The sequence below is a fragment of the Pipra filicauda genome, unplaced genomic scaffold, assembly GCF_003945595.2.
Source record: "Pipra filicauda isolate LSUMZ 115617 unplaced genomic scaffold, ASM394559v2 scaffold191_size1418713_pilon, whole genome shotgun sequence".
NCBI lineage: Eukaryota > Metazoa > Chordata > Aves > Passeriformes > Pipridae > Pipra > Pipra filicauda.
Window position 1 is genome coordinate 180368 of NW_024104300.1, and position 18960 is coordinate 199327.

General features: G+C 41.3%; 1 protein-coding gene across 1 annotated transcript in view; it reads left to right on the plus strand.

Moving 5' to 3' along the window:
- The window catches only part of TUT7 (terminal uridylyl transferase 7), a 41177-nt gene that overhangs the window by 14233 nt on the left and 7984 nt on the right, over window positions 1-18960 (plus strand). Inside the window, exons 11-25 of the mRNA XM_027731840.2 lie at window positions 7815-7946; window positions 8669-8849; window positions 9211-10349; window positions 10476-10626; window positions 11308-11394; window positions 11731-11831; window positions 12348-12405; window positions 13123-13226; window positions 15206-15295; window positions 15384-15497; window positions 15606-15683; window positions 16899-17076; window positions 17779-17826; window positions 17940-18031; window positions 18495-18610. Coding sequence (XP_027587641.1) covers window positions 7815-7946; window positions 8669-8849; window positions 9211-10349; window positions 10476-10626; window positions 11308-11394; window positions 11731-11831; window positions 12348-12405; window positions 13123-13226; window positions 15206-15295; window positions 15384-15497; window positions 15606-15683; window positions 16899-17076; window positions 17779-17826; window positions 17940-18031; window positions 18495-18610 — 2669 coding nt within the window. The remainder of the gene's footprint in view (window positions 1-7814; window positions 7947-8668; window positions 8850-9210; window positions 10350-10475; window positions 10627-11307; window positions 11395-11730; window positions 11832-12347; window positions 12406-13122; window positions 13227-15205; window positions 15296-15383; window positions 15498-15605; window positions 15684-16898; window positions 17077-17778; window positions 17827-17939; window positions 18032-18494; window positions 18611-18960) is intronic.

Consider the following 18960-nt stretch of genomic DNA (forward strand, 5'->3'; position numbering starts at 1 on the left):
ATGGCACCCATTTTTGTTCCTTTAATCTCATTATATTAAGTGTGCATGTTCCAGTGTCTGTAACCAATTACATGGGCCTTGTAGTTAAGAATTTACTTCAGTACATTAGTGACTCATTCCAAAGCATCTCAACTCTCTAGATGAGAGAACTGGATGAGTAAAAATATCCTGTTGTATATGGTGATGTAAGGAAAAGATACATGTTTATGGTTGTCTAATGTGCAAAGACAAGGTTGCATGATGCAGAATCACAGAATGGGTCAGGTTGGAAGGGCACAGTGGGTCATCTGGTCCAACCTCCTGTCGTGTGGGGTCTTTATATGATAAAGAAATGAAATCAGCTCCCCAATGAGATGGTAATCAAAGAGAGTTTAATTCAAACCCAGCACTGTTTTTATCCCTTAAAACCATGTGACCTTGTGACCAATGAGGGTACATCTTTCCACGCATGTCCCCTGGGCTTCCCTGCCCTGGGTGCTTCCTCTGCACCCTTGGACACGCCTCCTACATCACCCCTTTCTCAATTATTTAAGACGGTCACGAAAACAGTGCAAAAACAACAGTGCAAACAACAGAACAGTACATTATAAACTACCATAGCTTTGCAATGACCCAATACATCGCTTCCTTTGGCTTCTTATACATCTGTTGTAAACCTTTTAAAGCCTTCTTATATTTCTAAGGGGTAGTGCAACTTGGAAAAACAACTTTATTAACCTAGGGGCCTTAGCCCAACCATGCATAGACTTATAACTTTTATTAATCTGAGGGTTTAAATAACTGGGGAGTTCAACTTTATTTCAAAAACAGGGTAAGCTTAGCAAACTGAATTCTCTTAAAGTGACCATGTGGCGGAGGTAGTGTTATTTTTGTGAGGTGTTTGGTGTTTAAGGCACTTGTCCAGTCAAACAACTCTCTTATTCATTCACTCACACATTCACTGACGCCCGTCATTCCATTCATCATACACACACTCATGGATTTTGTATAGACTCAGCATTTTGCCACACTGGTCATCCTTATATGTAAACTTGAAACGTAAACATAACCTTTCTATAACTTCTACGTTACTCTGGTTCTTGCTGCTGTGGTTGTGTACCTAGGTAGGGTCTAACACACCTGGAAGGAATCCATTTCAACTCCTTTCCTGTAGCCACACAGGCATAACCTCGCCCCCAAGTCACGAGGTCCGTTGGTCCTGTCCACTGCCCTGAAATCAGATCTCTTACCATGACTGGTGGTTTGGGAGAGGCGAAAGCTTGAGGCCTGTGCTGCCTTCCGTACCTGCTTTTTTCAGCATTGTCACAGTTTAAAAAATTTATGACATATGTGGCTTTCCACAGACACTCTTGCAGACTGATTCCCCTCTTTTTTGTTTTGTTAACATGTCTTTCAGTGTGCGATGTGCCCTTTCAACAATTGCTTGTCCAGTGGGTGAGTGTAGAATACCTGTGGTGTGAGAGATTCCCCAATCCGATAGGAAGTTTCTTACCTTTTCTGAGATGAAAGCTGGCCCGTTTTCGGTCTTAATCTGTTTTGGGGTACCAAGGGTTGCAAAACAACTGAGCCAGTGTCTTATTACATCCTTGGCCTTTTCCCCAGTGTGTGCTGTGGCAGTTATGTATTGTGAATGGGTGTCAACTGTTACATGTATGTATTTTAACGTACCAAATTCAGCTATGTGTGTGATATCTGTTTGCCAAATCTCATTTGCCATTAACCCTCTGGGGTTAACGCCTTCCTGAGATGGCATGGGTGTGATTTGCTGGCAGTCTGGGCATGACATGATTATGTCTCGAGCCTGATTGAGTGTTATTCGAAATTGTCTCTTCAGTGAACGTGCATTTTGGTGGAAAAATGAATGAGGCGATTTTGCTTGCTCTAAGACTCTAGGTACGGTGGTAAACATAGCTGATTTGTCAGCCTCTCGGTTCCCATCAGCTATTGGTCCTGGCATTTCTGTATGTGACCTTGTGTGCATTATGTAAAAATCAAACTTTCTGTGATTGACAAGAAACCATACAGAACGCATTTGAAACAACAGGTGAGGGTTAGCAACATCTCGAAGAAACGAACTCTCAAGACAGGACACTAACCCTGCAGCATAACAGGAATCTGTGACAATATTAACAGGTGGTTCAGAAAACTTTCCCAAGGCAATACGTATGGCAGCCAGTTCCAGAACCTGTACAGAACCCTGGTTCATGGTCTGTACCTCTCGTTCCCATTCTCTTGTATCAGGGTTTACCCATGCCACTGCAGCTTTTTGGGTCTGCCCAGATGCGTCTGTGAAGACCGTAAGGCCTTTCGCTGGTTCATGTTTGCATCTGGTTGTGGCTTTTAAAGGTAAATTACTGATTTCTGCCCACAGTCTGTGTTTAGGGAAATGAATTGAAATGTCACTGTCAAAGGCTGCCAAGGCAGCCTGGAATCCTGCATCCTCAGCTAGCATCCAATCAAGGTTGTCCTTTGTAGCTGGGATGTGGATGGTTGCAGGATCTCTCCCGTCCAGCTCCTGTAGTCGTTCTCTGCCTTTAATGACAAGCTTGGCAAGCTTTCATTAGTAGTCCACACAGTTTTAGGTGGTGTGTGGGGCAGAAACAGCCACTCTAGAATTGCAGTGGGTCTTTTTCAGTCTGATCCCACTAAAACAAAGCTGCAAATGGCTGGTACCTGCTGGAAACAAGGGCAAGGCAGATTTGTAGTTCAGGATTTCTCCTTCTACCTTGCCTGCCTTCTATTGCCTTGGCACAAGTATCTAATGCCTGCTTTGCCTCTGCTGTCAGAGACCGGCTAGACGTTAGGTCTGAGTCCCCCTTAAGGAGCTCAAATAGAGGGTGTAGCTCCTCTGTGGTTAGGCCCAAAATAGGCCTTAGCCAGTTGATGGCTCCCAGAAGTTTTTGCAGCTTGTGTAAAGTTAATTGTCTTTTACCTTGAGCTGCAGTGGCTGTGGAGAAATTTCCTGCTGCATGATTTGCCATCCAAGGTACGTCCAGGGTTGTGATTGCTGCATTTTTTCTGGAGCAGCCTGTAACCCGGCATCTTGGACAGCTTTGAGTAGAGCAGTAACAACAAATTGCAGTTCATTTTCTGTGGCCATGGTTATTAATATGTCGTCTATATAATGGTGTATGATGGCTGTTTGATATCTCGTTGGGCTATTTTGCATCCCCTGAGGAAGGACAACCCAACGATACCTCTGCAGGGGCTGTGCATTGTTCAAGGCGGGGATGGAAAAAGCAAACCTTGGTGCATCCTCAGGGTGTGGGAAGAAGGTAAAAAAGCAGTCCTTTAAGTCAATAACCATTAGCGGCCACTTTGCTGGAAGCATAGCAGGTGAGGGAAGTCCAGGCTGCAATGCTCCCATAGGTTCTATGACTGCATTTACTGCTATTAAATCTTGCAGCATTCTCCACCGGCCACTTCTCTTGGGGATGCAGAATACAGGGGTATTCCAGGAACTGGTTGTTGGCACATTATGACTTGCCTCAAGCTGCTACCTCTCTTGCTCGCGAAAGCGGGTGGCAAAGAGGAGGATGGAGAGCAGCACGGTGGCAAGCAGTGCAGTGCCCATGGCGTGGCCCCGGCCCCGCCCACGGCACCCTTGGTACAACTCGGCCCATTCCCTGCTGCTTAGGTACTTGTGGGGTGTTGCTGCTAAGGGTCTCCAAGGGCAATCCCTTTGAAAGTGGTCAGGGACACCACATCTAAAGCCAGACCCACCACTCTGGGTCTGGCCCCTTCCTGCACTCTTAGCTGGGCGCTTAGGGCTGTGGCTAAAGAGGCAGACTGGTGCTCCACAGAGCCAACTCCTTGGCAGGGTCAAACCAGCTCAGCAATGCTACAGCTCTCCCTTTTAGGAAGGGCCTGCAAAGCTCTTTTACAGTCTGGGTTTGCCTTCTCAAAAGCCAGTTGCCTATAAAGCATCTCTCTGGCTTCATTGTACTCAACTTGCCTGTTTAAAGCAGATTGCAGCTGATCTGGGGATTGTGAATATGATTCAGTAGAACCTTGTAACACTTTTGTGGATGACAGGTTGCTATTCCGGTCTGTAGTGGGTAGCTTTCTCATGGCTTTCAGGGCTTCTTTGGCTATTACTTTGTACACCTCCCAGGGATAGGTTGCCTGGGCATCTGCTCTGCTATAATTTCCTTCCCTGGTTAATTGATTTGCGGTTATGCCTACTTGGGTGTTGGTTGCACATGTAGCACAATTCTCCAGGTAGTCAGTTAACCAGACTGTATACTGAGTGTTGTTAAGAACTAATTTCATTAGGTTCTTCTAGTCATGTGGGGTGAAAAAATAGATGGAACTCGATGTCTCCAAATACGTGAAAGTATTTGTTAAGGACACGCCAGTATCTCTTACCAATTGCCTCAATTCCTTTGTCACCTCATATGGCAGAGACTGGAATTGAGGGGGCTGACTTTGGCAAAAAACAACTGGGCATGCATGAATAACCTGCAAATCTCCCACTCGAAATGCCTCCTCCTGACATTGTTCCCCCTTGTCAACTGACCTTTCCCCGTTTGCCTCCTCACTCCCTTCCAGTGGAACCATCCCTGGTCCCTCCTCCTCATCCCCCCATGTCTCTCCCCCCTGTGCCCCCAGTAAACCCAGTTCCCTCTGGGGGGGAGTGGTGGGTGATGGATGCGGCATGGAGGAGAGCCCCCCCCCCCCCCCCCCCTTGTGCCTATGACTGGAGCAGGGCGGCGCTGGGGCTGGAAGAGACGGATCGACTTCCTATCCGTTTGGCGTGGAATGTGTTTGCGCCTGTGCTGGTGCACGTGGTCGCTGATCATCTACAGCGTGGGGTGGCAAATAGGCTGGGTTCCCCCCCTCATCACTGCAACAGAGCCCCCTGCGCTGCTCCCACGCATGCGGGGCTGGGATCCCACGTTACAGGCTTCATTCCCTCCCAGCGACCCCTGTTCCCGTGGCTATTGGCACCCAATCCATAACTTAACTCTCGAGCAGTTCCCTCCCCTCCCGGTAAACCCTCGTCGGTTTCGGGCTGCGACTAGCAGTGTGGGTGGGGGGTGGTGTGTTGGTGTTGGATGCTTTTACTGTCCACTTATGGCCTCTGTGTGGTGCAGACATTATGACTTGCCAGGCTGAAATGGCATTGTTAGCTTGGGGGTCTCCCCCCTGAGCATTCAGTTTCATGAGGTTTCCTATCTTGTCCCATATTTCTATGTGCAGAGCTTCTAGCAATGGCAGCTCTGGGACTGCTGCATTAATGAAACGTAAAAGCTCTGTTAATTCAGCCCTTGTGGCTTGTGTATGGTAAGGTCTTAGCAGATAGATAAGGTGTCTGTGTTTTGTGAAATCTTGGTGGAGAAAAAACTTCCCATGTTTTTTACCTTATTCTTGCCGCTGTCGATGCACGCGTGTGGAGGGGTCCTTTGATTTGCAGCTGCTGAGTTTTACTTTCAGTTTCTGGATCGGCTGTTCCTTCACTGCTTTTTTTCTTTTCGGCGTCTCCGTCGGCGTCCGGTGCTGTCCGGGTTTCGGCTGCTGCTCCGGCGGCTTGGGGGCGGTGGCAGATGGCGGGGGGACCTCCCAGCGTGGTGCATTGGTCGCAGCAGCGGCGGCAGCGTGTGAGGTTCCCTTACAGTCTGCGGCGCTCCTGGCGGCTGGCTCAGCGGCGTGGAGGCTGTACGCGGCGGCTGTAGGCACGCACGGGCCAGCGGAAGGCGGCTGCCCGCTCCCACAGTCTGCTGGGCGGGGCGGGGGCTGGGGCGCTGCGGTGGGCTCGCGGTGCGGCTGCTACAGGTCCCGTGCTGCTTCTGGTGTGGGCGCGGGGCTCGCAGAGGCGGCGGGCGAGTGCGGGCAGGCAGCAGGCTGCACGGAGTGGCGGCGCTTCTCCACTTGGCAGAAAAGTGTGCCGGTGCGGGGTTCGCGGGGTCTCGCAGGTGAGCTGGGGGTGTTCAAGCAGCAGCGGCACTGCTTTCGCGCTCAGTGCTTAGTGCACGGCAAGCGGCGGGTGGCAGGGGTCCCGGCGGGGTTCGGTGTGCTCTGCCACTCGGGTTTCCGAGCTGTGGGCTCACAGCTGCTCAGGGAGCAGCCCTGGCCACGGTGTTGGTTGCTGGCGCTGTTTTTCAGCTCACTCACTGCTCAGGTGGTTAGTCGACTCCGCTCTGCTCTCTCCGCAGGTGCTGTCCCGGTTTCTCGGCTTCTTCTTCTTCTTTCTTTTTCTTCTCTGTTCCTGTGTACTTTCCTTAATCTTTTTTTGAGCTCTCTGTACTAACTGCGTTTCTCAGTATCGGCTGAGACAACGGCTTAAAGACGTCTGATTTTTTTTTAGGTGAAAAATGCCCATATTCTAAAAACGGATACGATAACCGGAATTTACCAATATTCCCCTGATTGAGGGATTTCTATTCTGGCCTAACGTAGGTTCTGAGCCCCAAGTTCAGGCGCCACGTGTTGCGTGGGGTCTTTATATAATAAAGAAATGGAGTCAGCTCCCCAATGAGATGGTAATCAAAGAGAGTTTAATTCAAACCCAGCACTGTTTTTATCCCTTAAAACCATGTGACCTTGTGACCAATGAGGGTACATATTTCCATGCATGTCCCCTGGGCTTCCCTGCCTCTGCACCCCTGGACACACCTCCTACAACCTCCCTGCTCAGGCAGCGTCATCCTAGAGCATATGGCACAGGATTGCATCCAGACAATTCTTGAATATCCCCAGAGAGAATACACAACCTCTCTGGACAACCTGTTCCACTGCACAGTCACCTACACAGTAAAGAAGTTCTTCAGGTTCAGGTAGAACTTCCTGTTCATCTGTTTCTGCCCCATCTTGTCCTGTTGATTGGCACCACTGAGAAGAGCCTAGCTGCGTCCTCTTGCACCCTCCCTGCAGATACTTGTATACATGAGATTCCCTTCTCAGCTGTCTCTTCTTGAGGCTGAACCGGCCCAACTCTCTCAGGTGATCCAGTCCTTTAATCAACTTTGTAGCCCTCTGCTGGACCTGCTCCAGGAGGTCCATGTCTCTCTTGTCCTAAGGAACCCTGAACTGGGTACAGCACTCCAGACATGGCCTCACTAGGGAGTAGAGCGGCAGGATCACCGCCTCAACCTGCTGGCAATGCTCTTCCTAATGCACCCCACAATACCATTGGCCTTCTTGGCCACACGACACACTGTGAGCTCATGGACAGCTTATTGTCCAGCAGGTCCTTCCCTGAAGAGCTGCTTTCCAGCAGGTCAGTCCCCAGCCTGAGCTGGTGCCTGAGATTATTATTCCTCCCCAAGTCAGGACCCTGCACTTGCCTTTGCTGAATTTCAGGCAGTTCCTCCCTGCCCATCTCTCCAACCTGTTGAGGTCCTTCTGAAGGGCTGCACAGCACTGTGGGGTATCGGTCACTCCTCCCAACTTTATGTCATCAGTGACCTTGCTGAGGAGACACCTGTCCCTTCATCCAAGTCACTGATGAAAAAGTTAAATAACAGTGGACCCAGTATTGAACCCTGGGGACACCACCAGTGACAGGCCTCCAACTAGACCCTGTGACACTGATTATGAACCTCTTGGGATCTGCCATTCAGCCAGTTCTCAATCCACCTCATATTTGTCCACATTTCCGGAGTGCATAGCCTTCCAAAAGCATCAAGCTCTAGAGAGCTTTTTGTAGAGAAGTATGTGGAGAAGAGAGAAGAAGATTGGGCCATATTCGAGACCTGTAACAGCTATTTTTAAACTTTGCTCTGTTCTCATTTGGCTTACTGTCATAGGGAGTGGCGGTAAGATTTAAAGTTCATATGATGTTTAGCTCTATGTTTCTTTTTCTATTTCTTTAGATTGGAGGATTCTCATTAAACAAATTAACTAATTTTCATCTGAAGGAAGTCAAGAATGATGCTGTGGTTTGGGAGCATAACCCTACTGATGATTCTGATTTGCCACAAGAAACTTCTCCTAGAAGGGGCAAGGTTGGAACTTTTAAATTTATTTCTGTAGTAGTCTAGCAATTGTTTTTGTTCACAAAAAAGAACCATCTTCTATTTTAGTTTTGTATTTATGTTTCAAAACCGTGTGCTGAACTAAGATATACCTATAGGATATCCTTACCTATTGGCTAAGAAGCTGGCAGGCAAATAGATGTTATTTCAAACTCTTTGATAAGACCCTGGGTTTTAATCTGTCATGGGAGAATAGTTTATACAGTTGGAGCAGTTTTATCTCAGAAGTAGGTTAAGCATATGGAAAATATTTCCTCTTTGCTTTGAACTCTTCCTTATTTCTACTATAACAGCTTTGTAAGAAACGGTATCACTATATGATTGCATGTTATGAGAGTTAACAGTACAGCCTAGGCTTTGCTAAAAAGTGAGCTTTATAATCCATTCTGTCCTGTTAGATGAGATATGCTACTTTCCTGGAAATTTATAAATTATGGCATAAAAACTTAAAGAAGCAATTGTTATCATTGATGCTATTTTTTACCATTGCTGCAGTCTTTAATTTTGAAGTTTCATAATCTGATTTTATACTATGGCTTCCAATTTTTTAATTGCAGTTATATTGCAATTGCAGGAGTATAGTAGCAGTGATAAATTCTGTCATACTATATTGCAGATGAAATACAAGGCAGTGTAACAGTTGAACACCTGTGCACTAAATATTATTTAAGATTTTCTTCTGTAATTGACAGGTTCCCTTAGTATTTCATTTAGGTCAGCACCGTTCAGCACCTGTTGGTCAGCTCTGGCTTGAACTGCTTCGTTTCTATGCCTTGGAGTTCAATATGGCTGACTTGGTGATTAGCATACGACTCAAAGAAACAGTGTCTCGTGAATCAAAGGATTGGCCTAGAAAGCGCATTGCTGTGGAAGGTATCTCAACAAACTTCAAAGAACTGTTGTTTTAATTTTGTAGAGTACTGACTTGGCTATTGACATTGCATGTTATAACTTGGAAATTTTCAGTATTGACCTGTGCTTTCCAATATACTAGAATATGTCTTGAAAAGAATCAATTTAAGTAGTATTTCTCTTGCGTATTATTTTCAACATTATCAGAAGTAATTAAGTGAACTTAAAAATTGTCTTCAGCACAATTCGTAGATCATATGTCCTTACACAGTGTTTAGGAGTAACTTAAGAGCAGTATATTCAAATTCTGTAAAGCTTTAAGTGTATTCTTTTTTTAAAAAGTGAACTCCTTCACTGCTGGCTCACTTCTTCTTTTTACTAGACCCATATTCAGTCAAAAGGAACGTGGCGAGAACTCTGAACAGCCAGCTAATGTATGAGTATATTCTTCACTGCCTGAGAGCAACTTACAAGTATTTTGCCTTGCCTCATAAAAGAAGTGCAAAATTGAGCAAAAGACCCTCTTCAAATGCCAGTGAGGAGAAATCCCAAATGCCAAACCATGGGAAAGGTGCTATAAAGCATGAAGATTCTGACTTGCGAAACTTGGATGGTAGAACAAACACAGCAGTAGTGGAAGACTGTGTAAAAGAGACTGCACGCACTCCCAAGGAACCTAAAGTTGGTCCTTCAAAACTGTATGATGGCTCAGAAAGTTTCACAGAAGAAGAATTGGCTGATGATATAAGTCATTTGGGAATTACCCATGAAGACTCAGACTGTATAATCGAGGAAATTATTTCTCAAGATAATGAGGATTTTAAACCAAGTTGTGAAGAGACAGAGAGTGGAAATGAAGATGAAGAAGAGGAGGAAGAAGAGGAACATGAACAATCAAAAAGACAATGGAATAATATTCTGGCTGCTGAGCAGAGAATAGATGAAGACAGTGACAGTGGAGATGTCCTAGTTACAGTGAACGAGCATGATGTGGAGACATGTAGTATTTCAGACTTAGAAGGTTTTCAATATGCTGCACTTACAGAGAATGAAGGGTTTGGCTTAGAGTGCAGTGGTATAATGGATGACAAGATTGACATTGATGAGGATAGCAGTGAAGGTACTGATGAACTGGATGAATCCCCCCAAAAATTCGTATGTTCAGCATGGAGTCAAATATCCCAAATTATTAACTCAGATGATGAAGAGGAAGAGGAGGAAGCACCAAGCCTTCAGAGAGAATGCAGTGTTAGCATAAGAGCTGGAGATGAACTAGATAACAGATACACTGGATCTGGAGAGGATGATGCACTGTCAGAGGTAGAAGGTGGTTTTTCCGTCCTAAGTAAATATGAGAATAAACATTTCAAAGAAAATGTAGATGGACCTCTGCGGGTTAATTTGAGTCAAGAAGATCTTAATGAGAAGAAAAGCCATCTTGAAGACAACACAGCAACAGAGCAGTGCTTAGAATCTGAACTTTTTTATGAATTCAGTAAACAAGCTTTTACAAAGGGCAAGGTAAGCAAGCTGTATCAGAACATAAACATATTGCTTATGTTCTATTAGAAGTTATATGAAAGTGTTGCTCAAATTCATTAAAGTACTATAGTTTTTAAAACCAGTCTTTGCTTTCTGTTCATGCAGTCTCCTACAGTGGTATGTAGCTTGTGCAAACGGGAAGGTCATTTAAAGAGTGATTGTCCAGAAGACTTCAAGAAAATTGAGCTTGACCCATTGCCAGCACTGACACCCAAATTTTCAGTTATTCTAGATCAAGTTTGTGTCCAATGTTACCGTAAGTTTTTTCCTTTGAATATTGTTGTGTCATAAAAAAAGAATCAGAAAAAATAATGAAATAACCACAGGCTAATGGCATTACAAAGGGTGACGGTTTATTTGCTACATAGCCTCCAACTCTTAGATACAATTCTAAGATTTGTAACAGCTTATTAGGACTACTGAGTAGTTTGTATCTAGAGAAACAGAAAGTGTTTAGGCTTGTCTTCCGCGGAGTGGCTGGCTGATTACTCATATAGGCAAATAAATTTAATTTCTGAGAATCTGATTTTGGGTGGGGTTTTTGACTGATGCTTTTACATTTGTCTGCTTTGAATTTTGTTAGTTACTTACCTTGTGGTTTTTAGTAAACAAAGACTTAAGTGTTTAGGAAAAAAACAGTCAAAATACAGTTTTGTAATACTTCTCCACTTTTGTTCTTTTCAGAGTGACCCAACTTTCCTCCTTTCTCTCTCGCCATTTCTGACCAGACAAAATGCATTATTTGTCTAATTAATGTTTTTCTTTGAACAGGTATTTTTCTCCTACATCCTTGCTTTCTTTCCTTCATATGTGAATCTTCTCTTGCTTCTTCTCTTTCCCCTCCCCTGCCCTACTGTAAACCCCTCACTATTTTCATTTGAATCTTTGCTGTTCGCTCTTTCTACAGATGCCTAAATTGTTGTCTTTTGTTTTTAAGATGATTTTGCTCCAACTATAGTAGAGGATCAAGCTCGGGAATATATAAGACGAAACTTGGAAATCTTCATTAGACAGGATTTCCCAGGTAAAAAGGCCCATTCTAACTTCATATTTATACTTTTGACTGTTCCTACTTGAGTGTTTTCCAAGAAAACATATAATTTCAGCATAATAAACACTTTAGTTTTGAACATTTAACATATAAATGTTGCATTTATACCAGCATTGCCATGTTTCATTACATTAATTTCTGTTCTAAGTCTTTTAAGGGTTTCATTTAGATTTGGGGGGTTTTATGTATTCATATCTAGAACACAGTAGGAAGGAACAATGGCAAGGTAAGGAAAAAAACAATCAAAGCAGCAGAGAGTAGTTTTGTAATAATTATTTTAACTTGATTTATACATCACATTTCTTACAGGAACCAAGCTGGATTTGTTTGGCTCCTCAAAAAATGGCTTTGGCTTCAAACAAAGTGACCTTGATATCTGTATGACCATAGATGGACTGCAAACAGCTGAGGTAGTTTGGAAGTATTTTGGTTTTGTAGTTTAAAAAATGCAAAATTTTACTGTTATATTGTATATCTAGTGTAACAAATTTATTATTTTATAGAAGCTTTTCATATTAGAAGAAGGTGCCACAAAGGCAGATTATTTTTAAGGTTTTTGCTGTTGATCTAAGCATTAGTTTAAGAATAACTTTCAGTAGCCAGTTTTCTTCTGAATTCTGCACTTCTAGTTTTATCTGTGCGGATAAATAACATGCTTTGTAGCATAAACAACTAGGAATGGTAAACAGTGGAAGGGCACATCACTCTCCCTTCATGCCTAATATCAGTTTTTTTAAAAGCTTACATTAATATATTGTCTACTGTTGATACATGCTATTTTGAAACAATTTCTGGTGTTCAGACATATACACATTTTGTATAACACGAAACGTTCAATTATACAGCTTTAAGCTTAATGGCACATAATAAAAGGTTTGCTAAAATAGAGCAGATAAATCTTTCAACTTTTTTTCTTAATGTCTTAGGGACTTGATTGCATCAGAATCATTGAAGATTTAGCAAAAGTTCTCAAGAAACAGTCAGGTAACTTTCTGGAAAATTAAAATAAATGATTCTGTTTATGTGACTTCAGTTGATGTAATGAGAATGTTCTGGGGCACTGTAGATGAAAATCCTTAAGATATAATTAGATTGAAGGGAATAGTAGTAAGAGTGAGATTAAATATTGTGAACATTTGGATTTTTTTATTTTTTTGCATGTGGGTCTATGAGGTTATAATAGGTCCACATCTGAATTGGACAGATATTTATAACCTACATGTATCAGAACAAACAATTTAAGATTTGAGGCTTCAAGTTAGTAGTTATGTTGTATTTGTATGTTCAGTGAGTAGTAAGTTGATAGTCAAAGATATTCTGATACAAGTTTGCAATGAGAATTCTGTTTTTTCTCCAAGAAATCATGACTTTCTTAGTGCTTGTTTTGGTGGATCTCAAGTTAATTTTGTATAATTAGAGTGAACTGTCAATTCTCTCTTAAGCTTATTTCTCTATAAAGAAATTATATTCTCTCTTATTTAGACTGATCTTGGTTTTTTGAGGGGGCTAAACGTATAAATTATATTTAGCAGATTGATCATGTTTGACACATATCTAAAATCACTATTAAAACATAACTGACCAACATAAGTTTAGTATCAACTAAGATTTTATTCTGTAGCCTTTTTGCTACAGTTAGAAGTTATTTGATACTATTAGGACCGTACTGTAGTCATTCAGTAATAAAACATTTTGTCCTAGGTTTAAGAAATGTCTTGCCTATAACAACTGCAAAAGTCCCCATTGTCAAATTTTTCCATGTCAGAAGTGGTCTTGAAGTAGACATCAGTTTATATAATACTCTGGTAAGGTTATCTCCTTTTCTTATTTTATGTCTTATAGCAAAAAAGCGCAGATCTATTTTGTTATCTGGTATTGTCATGACAATCAGTTTAAGGTTGGCAAGCCCTTCCCACATGACTTGAGAAGAATCTGATTCTGTAGGTAGAAGAAATTCTTCAATATGTATTCAAGGCCAATCCCAAATTAGAGTAAGAGAATAAACATCCCACATGCTTAAGATGTTCTCTGTATCTAAAACAAACAGCATATTGTCAAGGACTTGAAGTTTTGCAGCACTTTTGACCAAACTTGAATCAGCAAAACTTTGAAGAGACGCCAGGGCATTGGTAGTGTCCACCTTCCATTTGGAGAGCACATGATCTCCTTAACCCCCAGTTATCAAATGGATCTTGTTCACTGTGTTGCTGATCACAAAATCCTGACAGCCCAGGCTGTAATGCTCCTCTGTGGAAATGAAGGTTGACTTTATCTGTCCTTGTAATTTTTTTGCTATAGTCATGTCCATCTTCTCCTTGCTTCCTGTGTTTTAGCAAGTGGGAGACATATAATGCAGAAACATCCATTGCTTGTGAGAACAAACATGTGATAAACATTTGCATCTGCAATATCTTTTACAATAAAGAGGTTTAAGTAAGCCTTTTCACTTCAAGAATATTCAACCAAAATCTTAGTTAGCAAGGTTTGTTTGGATGGAATGTGAATAAGATGGAAGTTGCCGCTTTTCCCACCAACCACTAGGAATTGTTTTTCTTGACACATACCAACTACATCCAGATTAGTATCAAACTGAATGTGGAGCAGAAGAGGCAGCCTGGTGCTGTCTGGCAGTGCCACTGATCTGTCAACAACAACCACAATGCTGCCATCCCTTGAGCTGCATCCTTGGAGCTATGAGTTAACAGAGACCTTTTCTGAAGATGTGATTTGCTGCAGTGTATCCACCTGGTACAATGCAGTGCCACATTCCTGTCCCAAACCCACAGGGAGCTGCACATTCCCTGTGTCATCACTGACCAGGAGCTCAGTGTCATTCCATATCTTCACCAGTAACACTTCATGCCCTCAGTGCTCCCTGATCCCCTCACGACGCCCCCTCTCCCCTTCTTGAGATTGAAGTGAGTGACTGTTTCCAATTAGCTATTGCAGTTTTATATTTAAAAAAAACTTTTTTTTTTTTACTTGACTATTAGTGGAGTCAGCTGCACGATTGTGACTTTGGAGTTGTCACTTTTCTAAGAAAATCTGTTAGTTCTTCACTAAGAGTAAGAAATAATGGTTTAAGTGTCTAAGTCTTTCTGTAAATGAGAGAAAATAATGTAACCTCAGCCTTTTTACACTCCACTTCCCATCATGGCTCTTGCCTAGCCTTGAGACCTGAAGTAGTGATTTTGAACCCAGCTTGCCTGAACTATAACATATTTTTGGCCAAATATTTTAAAACCAGGTTTTGTTTATTTCAATATCTCTAAATTTTGAAAGCCAGTTCCTTGAAACAAAGGAAAGTTAAATCTGAAAGCCAATTCTTAAGCTTTCTGAAGATTTTGTATGAGTTCAAGAGCAGTCTTAGGAATACACCTCAACCACTAAGTAAGTCTGAAAGTTTTCTTGAAGTTATGCATCCATATGGGTCCGTTGGTAGCTCTCACGTTTCTGGACTGACTCTTGGTTCAAGAAGTTACCTTCTACCAAATATTAAACTGCAGTAGTAGATCAGTACTTCTTGTTTTGAAATACTGTTCTGTGAGTGCTGCTTGGTACCACATCCACAGAGATTAAGAAAGTTGTTTGGCTTTTTAACAGAGCAGGTGATAACCTCATGGTGGAATGCTTCCTTTCTTAATCTATGTTCCTACTCTGCAGGGCTTCACATCTGCATTTCTTGAGGACACAACTTAGAGTTTTTGTTTTTTGTGTTTTCAGCTTATTTCCTTAATGTCTTCAGAACTCTGGTGTTTTCTATATGACTTTCTTATTTTTGTAGGCCTTGCATAACACAAGACTTCTGTCATCTTATGCAGCTATTGATCCTAGAGTAAAATATCTGTGTTACACAATGAAAGTCTTCACAAAAGTAAGTATATTTCAGACATTTGAAAGCAGTAGTGCCTGCAGCAAGGAGTGATAACCATGAAAGATACAAATCATGTTTCTTTTTCTAGATGTGTGACATTGGAGATGCATCTCGAGGTAGCCTGTCATCTTATGCATACACTCTTATGGTGCTTTATTTTCTTCAACAGAGAAATCCACCTGTCATCCCTGTTCTTCAAGAGGTACGGTATATTGGAAAGAAATGCATATCTGTACACAGTATTGACCAGAAGAATGTCAGTGCTGAATATGAGGGGCTCTTCTAATGAGTTTTAATATTATACTTTCAGATCTACAAAGAACCAAAAAAGCCTGAAATTTTAGTTGATGGCTGGAACATATATTTCTTTGATAAGATAGAGGAGTTGGTAAGTAAATCAGGCTAATTGGAAATGCTGTTACCTGTAGCTGGGCAAATGAAAAGAAATTTCTTTTGAAGACCTTGTTCCCAAATATAGTGGTTGAGTATTGTAGTTTAACCCCAGCTAGCAACTAAGTACCACACAGCCAACCTCTCATTCCCCCCACCCTCTCCCAGTAGGAAGGAGACTCAAAAGAAAAAAAACCTGTGGATTCAAATAAGAACAGTTTGTTAATTGACACAATATAAAATACTCATAATACTTACAATACTACCACTACTATTAATAATAATAGTAATTAAAAAAGAGAGGAATAAAACCAAAGAGAAACAAGAGATGCACAGTACAATTTTCAGCACCCGCTGACCAGTGCCCAGCCCATCCCCCAGCAACCATGGGGCTTTTCTGGCCAGTTCCTCCCAGTTTATATACTGAGCATGATGTTCTGTGGTACGGAATGTCCCTTTGGCCAGTTCGGATCAGTTGTCTTGGCTGTGCTCCCTCCCAGCTTCTTGTGCACCTGCTGGCTGGCAGAGCATGGGAAACTGGAAAGTTCTTGACTCAGGGTAAGCATACTTGGCAACAACTAAAACATCAGCGTGTTGTCAATATTATTCTCATACTAAATCCAAAATGCAGCACTGTACCAGCTACAAAGAAGAAAACTAACTCTTATCACAACTGAAAAAACAACAAATATAGGAGTGGAAGTAGAGGAACTTCTGCTTTGAAATCCCAGTTCTCTGCTGTGAAGCTTTTAGAATATGGTTGGTTGTAATTCATCTGTGAAAATATAATCTCCAAAATCTGAAAAAATAGATCAAAAGGGTGTTCATGATGATTAGTCGCTCTGTATGTCTCACTGATTGGAGATAACTCTTAAAAATACTCTCTGTATATCTGGTCATAGCTAGTTAATCCTGTTGAATAACTATTTTATAATATAGATACATAAAGTGAATTAATAAATTCTTTTTTATAGAGGCAAAACCTAATGCTAGAAGTTTTACTAGTTGTCCACTTTTGTTTTTAATAAATTAAAAAATATACCATTTAAAATCACTATTGGATTATTAATACCAATTATGAAAGGAAGTATTCTGGTATAAATCAGTTGTGTTTCTTTATAAAATAAGACTTATATTGTTTGAGTTTGGAAATTATGGAAATTATTCTGCTTAATGTAAATACTGGACATAAAAATATTTCTGTCATTTTCAGTCAGTTGTTTGGCCAGACTATGGCAAAAACACTGAATCTGTTGGGCAACTGTGGCTGGGACTTCTCCGGTTCTACACAGAAGAATTTGATTTTAAAGAGCATGTCATCTGCATTAGGAGAAAAAATCTGCTCACAACTTTCAAGAAGCAGTGGACTTCAAAATATATTGTAATTGAAGGTAAGAGCATATGAAGTATGTGAATATACAAATTTCTTTAATGCCCACTTGAAAATTCTGGTTTTCTCATAAGGCTTATTTATTTTGCTGTTACTAGATTATAAGTTATTTGCTCCTGTTTTGAAATCATCACAAAATTGCGATTCAGTTTTGGTAGTGCTTAAGGGGTTTTTTTGCTACTGAAAAGAAGTTGCATAGCAGACTTCATACTTCTCATTATGACAGTAACTGACAGAAAAATAGATTTAAGGAAATGCTTTGATAAAGCAATTAATTGTAATGCAGTTGAGGTTTTCTCAAAAATACTAAGTTTAGCTGAGCCCATATTTACATTACTTATTTAACCCTGTGTATGATTACACTGTTAAGTATTACACTATGGTCTCTGACAAGAGAATGCAGTGACACATTTTAGAAGTGTTCTGTAAATCATTTTCTGGCCCATTTCACTTTCATGGAAAGAATTTCTATTCTCTTGCTTGCACGTTCAGCTTGCTCTTTTACAATAATTCAGTTGGTTCACAGCTGGACAGCTGTGATCCTTTGTCCATGGACTTAATTTATTCCCAGTAGATTTGTGAACAGATCGATTTCACTGTCTTAATTCTGCATCTGGAATAGTTGCCTTGGGTTGTTCATATGTATATATGCCTTACCGATCTTGCCCTGGACTTAGTAATGTCTGTCATGTTTTTTCTACAGATCCCTTTGATTTGAACCACAATCTTGGAGCTGGATTGTCAAGAAAAAGTAAGTCTTCTAACAATTTCGGTTACAAAGTGAAAATCTTGTCTTAGATGTCATTTTACTTTCTGGTTTGATATTTAGATGAGTATTTCAGTTTGTTTTTTTTTCTTTCCCAGTGACAAATTTTATAATGAAGGCTTTTATCAATGGCAGAAGGGTGTTCGGTACCCCTATAAAAATATTTCCTAAAGAATACCCATCAAAAATGGTAAGTTCTTCTAAGAGGAGTATGTGTGTGCTTTTTGGCGTGTAACTTACTGTTAGCAGGAGTATGGTTACTTTAAACTATTTCTCTTACATTTCCACAGTACTCTAAAAAACTTTATGTGAGTTATTGATGAGTACTGTTTTAATGTTATTTGCATGTAAAATATGTTGGTAAGCAGAATGCTAGTCAAGTCACAGTTTCATTGTACAGACTTACGTATTTTAATCCAGATCAAAACCACCATTTCTTAAAACTGCAGTTTTATAAAAGAGCAAGCAGACCTGGTTGGTAGGCTGCCTGTCAAAGAGAGGTCAGTGGCCAGTTAACAAGTCTTTCAGGGTTCAGCTGCAGACACCAAGTTTATTCTTTTCTGTAACTCTTACTGTTGTTTTAACAGTCTACATATCTGTCTTTATTCCCAAGTGTATGAATTTTCATTTTAAATGCATGATTTCTTCTACAGGAGTATTTTTTTGATCCTGAGGTACTAACAGAAGGAGAACTGGCACCAAATGATAGATGCTGCAGAACTTGTGGTAAAATTGGCCATTTCATGAAAGATTGTCCCATGAGACGAAAGTGAGTGTAGTATTGGTGTCTGTGTGTAACTTTTTTCCCTTAGGTTTATTTAAGAAAGATTAGAATAGTAATGCTAAAGCAAAACTTGTACATGCTGCAGATTATTTCCTTCACTGTTGAAATTAAGATGTATCAGTACCAATTTTGGCAGTGGTGGATGGTATTGCTGCAAAACTGTTTAGCTTAAGGTAGCAATGCTGACTCTGCACTTCATTATATAGGAAAGGAGTAGTCAAAGAGAAAAGCAGAGCTCAATAACTGTGTTCTGTGAAAAGCATTCATGGATGCATTTTATACTTTTTTTTATTCAATAGCATCTACTACCAGAACTCTGCGTTCCCAGCAAGACA